Genomic DNA, 6,958 nt, shown 5'->3' with positions numbered 1-6,958 from the left:
TTCGGCCAACACCTCTGCCTCAACTCAACGATCTCTACCCTACTGCAGGAGACTTGGAGAAAAGACAAAGGTCACGGATTGACGAAGATTCAAAGGAAACTGACAACAAGATGGTATAAACAAGCGATATTCATGGCAACATTCCCAACAGACTGTGTTACCTCATTCATACGGAGAACACAGACTGTTTCTAATTACATTTTATACTCTTAACGGTTTCATAAGAAAAATATGATTACTTTCAATGTGAGATTTACTGTAATCACTGTAGTGTTCATAAGTTCAGCCTCAACTCGAACAGGAAGTATCCGCGAACGGAAAACAAATGTCAGACTGCAAAGAGACACAAATCTTTGTGATAATAAGACATTTTCATGTCAAAGCCACATGACCAATTCTTAATCTCTAAATAACCTTTAAGACGTTTTGCATAGCACTCTTTACTGCATATATTCTGGGGGGGGGGGTTCTCAGACATCTGACAACAAGAAATCATACCATTTTACTGACTTTATTCTGCTATAATATATACAGCTTTCAGTTTTCTTGAATAAACTATTTTTTGTGCCTACACCTTGTAAATGATGGATTGACTTGTTTTCATCCCTTGTCTCGTTCATAGAGTTTAGCCTAAACAAGAAGCGTTATGCCAAAACAAAAACAAAAAAAGACTGTTAGGAGACGTACCCTTTTTGCTTTAGCATCAAATCAGTACACAATAAATTGTGAGGCACTTTACAAGGTCACGCTTATCCAAGGAAGAGGCAGAGTTTTGACTATGGCTAGACAACATATTTCTTTGTGATAACGCTTTAAATCCTGGACCCACTGGTGGGGTGGGGCATCCTTTAAAATCGGGCATTGCACTCCGAGAGAGAACAAAGCCTTGTCTTTTACTGACAAACAACTCTAACATGACTGTGAAGCACATGACCGTCACATTTACAATATTTACTCTGACAGCTAAAAGCAGTTAAATTTGAGGAGCTCCTACACTGCAGATCACTTGACTCTTAACTGACATGAAACAACAACATGCATGAGTAACAAACAGGTTACCAGTTTTCTCAATAGCCATAATTTAGTTTGCTGGCTTTTTTTTTTTTTTTTTTTTAACAGCCCTTAGGGGGTTGGCGTTAATGCTGTTTTATCTGATATATCTTCCTCCAGGTCCCATTGTGATCTTTCACACTTTTATTCAAAATATTCACTTATTAGTTAAAGTAATGTACGGAAGAGGATTGGGGTCACTGGAAAAATAAAATAAAAGAGTTCTGACTTTAATCAGAATTCTGAGATTAAAGTCAGAATTCTGAGAAAAAAGTCAGAATTCTGAGATTAAAGTCAGATTTTTTTTTCTTTTTTCCAGTGACCCTAATCCTCTTCCATAGTAATGGGAGGCACAACCAGAAAATTACTGATTATTCTATAATTGTGCCTCATTTCTGAACGTTAATGTCTAAAAAAGAAAAAGAAAAAAAAAAAGAAAGAAACGATTCCAGAAATTAGTATTTTAGTATACAACACCATATTATACAGTTAGTGGAAGTAAAAAAAAAACATGCAACATACACCAAACTTATTTTTTGTAAGTGAAACAATGAAGCGGACCACAGTAAAAAAAATTAAATTAAATTAAATAAAAAATCCTAATAACAACCAGAACAAATATTTTAAAACAGCAATTCAAACTGTATAGTTTGGTCATGTTAATATTGACTCTGCTATTTTTGGCTCCAATTTAATCCCAAACATGGTTCCCATCTCTTCCTTTGATAACAAAAGCTAACTGTTTTTAAAAGCCAAACTATTTTCTATGTGCTTTATATCTTTGTTACAAATTTCTTATTTCATAAAACGGCATAAATTGTGCTACTTGTTGAGGCAGAACACTTTTTCACTCAAAACCGGCACCCACATGCATTTCTTATCTGCACTGCTCAACAGGTGAACAGGGAGCTGCAGAGATTTGTCATTGTGGACACATTGTGCAGCTGCAGCCGGGAGTCAAGGTCAGCTAATGGACAATGCCGGTGTTACGTCACACCTGTTAGGAGCACCAACACTCCTGGGAAGCACACAGTTAGACCCGCAGTCTCTCCTGCCTGCATCGCTCAAGCAGATTATCCAATCTTAAATGACCACCATGCAATCTTCTCACCACACATCGAATAAACGTCCAGAAGAGAAATCAAACTTCTCGCACCTCCTTAATCAGAATGAACACGTAAGATTTTTACATTTTTGATATAATGACAGAAAACATTTTTTAAATGCTTCATAACTGAATCTAGAAATTCCTCTTTAGCATGTGTTTTACTCTGTGCTAAGTTCTTACGTAAAATTAAGGACACTTTAGAGAATGTATTTAACCAAACAAACAGTTTTGGTCCACCAAGCTGATTTTTAGTCAGAAAACATCTTTTTTTTTAACAGTCTGATAAAAAAAAAATTAAATAAAATAAAATCAATGCTCTAAAGCACATTAAGAAATGCTGTCCATGTAAATACACATGCAGGTTTTGAGAAATGTCTTAAGGTTGGAATTTTGTGCTTGTTGAACGGCAGTCATCAACTTTGTTCAATATGTTTTTTTAATTGAAAGCACCATTATAAAATATGCACAACATAAAAAAGGGAAAGACAATAGTTTTTGTCTGTCTTTTTTTTTTTTCCTTTTGCTCGTTTCATCTTATTCGTCCAACTCCTTGATGATGGGAATCCCTGGAATAAAAAGAGAAAGTGGCTGATCACATACAGGTGAAACCACGTGTTTACATGCAGTTTATAAAAAGACAAATAACTTTTTTTGTGTGTTCTGGTGTGTAATGTGCACATTTACTCCACACACACAAAAAAAGACATTGTAAAGATGCTGGTTGAGCTTTCAGTGTTCTCCTTGCTTGTATCATCATAGACCGAAATGCCACTTAATTAAGAAGAATTCATTTATTCAAAAGCAGCATAAAAGACCATATTGGAGGCAGTAAATGCACTCTGTAAAAAAAAACAACACATTTTTGGGAACATCTTAGTTTCACCGTGGCCTGATGAAATTAAAACAAAAGTGTTGCGTCATCATGTCCATTGTGAGATTCAGAAGTAAAAGAGGAGAGTTTGCAAGCATGAGCAGTTTCTGTCAGCATAGATTTCCGATGCAGATCTCTTACATGCAGACAGACTAAATACGTGAAGGTACGGATTCTAGCATCATAAGGAGGTCGAGGTCTAAAGGTGGAAAGTACGCATGTGGGAAAAATATGCTAAAAGACGGAGATGTTGGGGAACGCCAGATGAGGTAATGTGTCGGTATGTTCTGATGATCTGTACAAAAGGCTGAGATCTACAGAAACTGTTCTATGATTCAGCCGAGGTTCCTCTTGAGTCAGATGTCGTGATATGGGCTGAAGTTTAAAATAAAATCTTCCGCTGTTCAACCGAAGTCATGCCTGCAGAGCCTTTCACCTCAAAGGAATCCCACACCAGCACTTTGAAGACGACTGACAATTATTCATGGTGCTTGCAAATATAATCCCAAATGTGAGCCACAGCGGTGGCAGCATCATGCCGTCTGAGTGTTTCGCTACAGACTGTCAATATAAGGTTAAATGTAGCCTCTGTCTTCCCAAGTGTTAAAATCGCTTGAGTAAAATACATAAATCAATGAGGGGAAAGTGCTCGTGTATATAAGGTTGTGTCCTGGTTGATACTTCAAATATTATTCTTTATTATATAATCAATGTTGTAAGTCGACGATGAAGCTAATGATAACTTCTATAATGAGTACTGAACAATTGAAATAATGATTGTGTACAAAAGCTGCACACTGAAAAAAGGGAAATCACTTTGGTGTGAAGTGTGTGATGGTTCACAACGATGAAGCAATAAAGCTGAAAAAAAAAAAAAAAACCCTGACTGAAGCAAAGACAGGCAACAAAAACAATCAAACTTTGCTTCTTTTTTTTTAACGTGCAGTTCCAGTAATAATCCCACTTAATCCATGCTTTCTGGCCTTAAACTGCTAATAACATTCCACTGTCATTAATTTCAATGGGCTGGAGACCCTTTAAATTTCATCTGAACATAGAAATAAATAAAAATGTTCTTCAGCAGTATTAAGACACTCTGTTAGTGTGGGGTCTTCCGTCAGTCTCCTCTTGATGCTGGTGTGGTGATGTTGCGTTAAAAAGACTCTTCATGCTACAGTTGAGCAGCAAAGTTTTATTGCAATACTGCAACCTAAGTCAGCATGGCTGAATTGGGAGGAAATCTTGGCCCAATTGTACTGAAATCCTCCGATTTCTGAACAATGTCCGACACATATTCCCCAAAGTAAACACACATATCCATATTTCACATTCGTGTCTTCTTTCGGGTCCTGGTGCCGGATTGTCTGCTTATTACACTTATTTTTCAAGCTTAATGTCGTTTGATCCTTGACCTGACTGTTTTCCCAAGTCTTCCGAAAAGTTCTTGTGCGTAGTCAGACGCTACATTACCATATATGCTGCACAACCAACTAGGTTAGGTTAAAGCCGAGTACATTGCACCCCTAGGAGTCATTTTTAGGGAGTTTCCGAAACACACAAGCTTGTTAATCTCACCGTCTAGTTTCTTTAAATTAGGAAGCCTTTTGGAGGCTTCTTCCATCCAGCTCCCCTCCATGGCATGCTTCTCCTGCAGCGGGTTTCCATTAAATACCAGGTCCACCAAGGAGGGCAGGTCAGCAAGCCTCACAAACTCTGCTACATAACAAAGAGACAGCAACACAGTTAACACTGAATGTATAAGGTGAGTTTAAAAGGAAATCCCTCAAATAATGATTTCACTGACATGAATTATGACCAATTACCTAAAGAGACCAACACAGAAAGTTTTGGTAATGTAAAAAAAAATAAAAAATCAGTCTTGATGAGTGCAGCATACCCCAATCTTTAACAAGGTTGTTGGACATGTAGAGGACTTTCAGTTTGTGCAAGGAGCTGACGCCTTTCAGTTTGTCTATTAAATTATAGGAAATCCATAACTCCACCAAAGTGTCTCCAACTGTCTCCTGCAAGTACACACGTTAAGAAAATGAACAAAACAAGCTCAGTTGCTGGTGAAACCAAAAATATTCTGCTGGGAGTAAAATAAAACACACACACTATATGACACCAGAAAATTTAACTTGTTTACCATTAACTCAGGATTGTATGTAACTTACCAACCCTACAAGACTTTTTATATTATTCCTGCTTAATGAAAGTATCTTCAAGTTCTCTAAAATGACAGAAACAATAAATTAGTTCAAGTTTCCATTTGTTGAACAGAGCAGCGCCTCTGAGTTAAATTAATCTAGCAGGTAATACTCACTGAGGGCATTGAGATTGGTTATTTTCTCAATAGCGTTTGTGGCCAGAGACAGCTTCCTAAGCAGAGCATGGGACAAAAAAATATTAAGGTATGTGAAGGACGAACTCAATAATATCTGATTCACGGTTAAAGAGTATTTTGTTTCACATGTCATAGTGCACTCAAGTCAATAAACGCACTTGCTATCATTTTGGGGATTGATAAGTTGCTCAAATCAAGCTGCTGTATGAAAAATAAATGAATAGTAATCAACTAAGAAAAAATCACTCTATTGGAAGTGTGAGTGAGCACATGTAGCAGATCGATACAGTCCTGGACAGGCAGCATGGTGGGAGCTTCACTCTTTTACAATAACCTTGAGTAAAACAATATAATTTGACTGCATCACGCATGTCCACAAAAATTTAAAGCATTGATAACAAAAAGATGTCATTGTATTTATGGCTAAAAATATTTCTAAACAGGCTGCTGTAGTCTTTCTATCAGTTTAAGAGCCTTCTTTCTCTCTCATACCTACTTGTGATTACCAGACACCACTAAAAGCAGGACTTACTCGCAGGAGGCTAATGCATTGAGAGAGTTATCCATCTTCTCTATAGGGGGAATCAGACCATAGAGTTTAACTTCTTTAGCCTCATTTGGTTTCTCCCCGCTCTTCTCTTCCTGCATACACAAAATATACACAAAACAGTAATTCAATCAACATATGTCCACCTAAAACAAGCACTTGTTTCATACAATTGTTGTTTCTTTTGCTAGGCTCTGTCCCCCACTTACCCATTTGATTATAGCTTCTTTCATGGTGGTTGCCTTGGCCTGCAGACATGACATTAAACATTATACAGTAGGCGAGGCTGTTATTAAATGATGATAGAACAGAATAGGAGAAGGTAACCACGGCCAGCTAGCAACGTCACAATACAAACACTACATCTAAACCCCAACATTTTAAACATGCTGGATCACAACCATTATTAATGCTGGTTATTCATCTCGACACACAACAGAAAACTGTATTTGACGCCGTTCAGTAAACTAAACATACACAATAAACCAGACTTTACTGAACTGATGTTAGCCAGCTATCAGCTATTCCTAAATTTAGTTTATAGCCAAACCGGCGTGTCTCAGCAGGGATAGGTTGAATGATCGTCTCTGTGGTAACACTTATTAACAGTAATAACTAACCAAACAGCGAGTAAAATAAGCTGAAACTACCCGGACTTACCATGTTGACCGCTGATGTATGCTCTGGGGCTAACAGCTGCCAGTAGGCTGTGGTTGCTATGGCACCCACAAGCTGCGCCTGCGCACTGTGTGCACTTAAAATGTTTTTGGAGCATTTGTTTGTTTATTTTATTTTTTGTTTTGTTTTGTTTTTTGTTGTTTTTTAATCTACACACAGTAGATAAGTAAAGAAATAACTTGAAAGTATAAATAAACATTTTAGCAAAAAATAAAATAAAATAAAGTAATAATTATTAATAAATAAAATATATTTTAAAATTAAATTAAATTAAATTAAATTAAATTAACCCTCCTGTTATGTTTGTTTCTGAGGTACGGTAATAATGTTCCTGTGTCAATTTGACCCGTGGAGTGT

General features: G+C 36.9%; 1 protein-coding gene across 3 annotated transcripts; it reads right to left on the bottom strand.

The window, feature by feature from the left end:
* Positions 1-2,576: 2,576 nt before the first annotated feature.
* On the bottom strand, positions 2,577-6,661 carry dnal1 (dynein, axonemal, light chain 1). Of its 3 annotated transcripts, none has more exons than XM_015055030.1 (8): positions 6,584-6,660; positions 6,133-6,171; positions 5,909-6,018; positions 5,356-5,411; positions 5,207-5,262; positions 4,927-5,053; positions 4,605-4,742; positions 2,577-2,724 (listed from the first exon to the last, which is right to left on the bottom strand). In XM_015055030.1, the coding sequence occupies exons 1-8, from the start codon at positions 6,584-6,586 to the stop codon at positions 2,693-2,695; spliced, it is 561 nt and encodes a 186-aa protein (XP_014910516.1). In that variant the 5' UTR covers positions 6,587-6,660; the 3' UTR covers positions 2,577-2,692. The 3 variants fall into 3 exon arrangements, with proteins under 3 accessions (XP_014910516.1, XP_014910515.1, XP_014910514.1); XM_015055029.1 differs by having other exon boundaries at positions 4,605-4,745; positions 6,584-6,657; XM_015055028.1 differs by lacking the exon at positions 2,577-2,724 and having other exon boundaries at positions 4,164-4,745; positions 6,584-6,661.
* Between the last annotated feature and the right edge of the window lie 297 nt (positions 6,662-6,958).

Source organism: Poecilia latipinna, unplaced genomic scaffold, assembly GCF_001443285.1.
Source record: "Poecilia latipinna isolate Pla-1442-1.1 unplaced genomic scaffold, P_latipinna-1.0 Scaffold1290, whole genome shotgun sequence".
Classification (NCBI taxonomy): domain Eukaryota; kingdom Metazoa; phylum Chordata; class Actinopteri; order Cyprinodontiformes; family Poeciliidae; genus Poecilia; species Poecilia latipinna.
Note: the sequence above shows the minus strand (reverse complement) of the source record. Positions and strands in the feature narration are given on the sequence as shown.

Coding starts and splice junctions, on each gene's coding strand:
- dnal1 (XM_015055028.1), bottom strand. Junction 6,019..6,132: donor AAGAAGCTATAATCAAATGG/GTAAGTGGGGGA, acceptor TTGTGTATGCAG/GAAGAGAAGAGCGGGGAGAA. Junction 4,746..4,926: donor CAACCTTGTTAAAGATTGGG/GTATGCTGCACT, acceptor TTTGTTATGTAG/CAGAGTTTGTGAGGCTTGCT.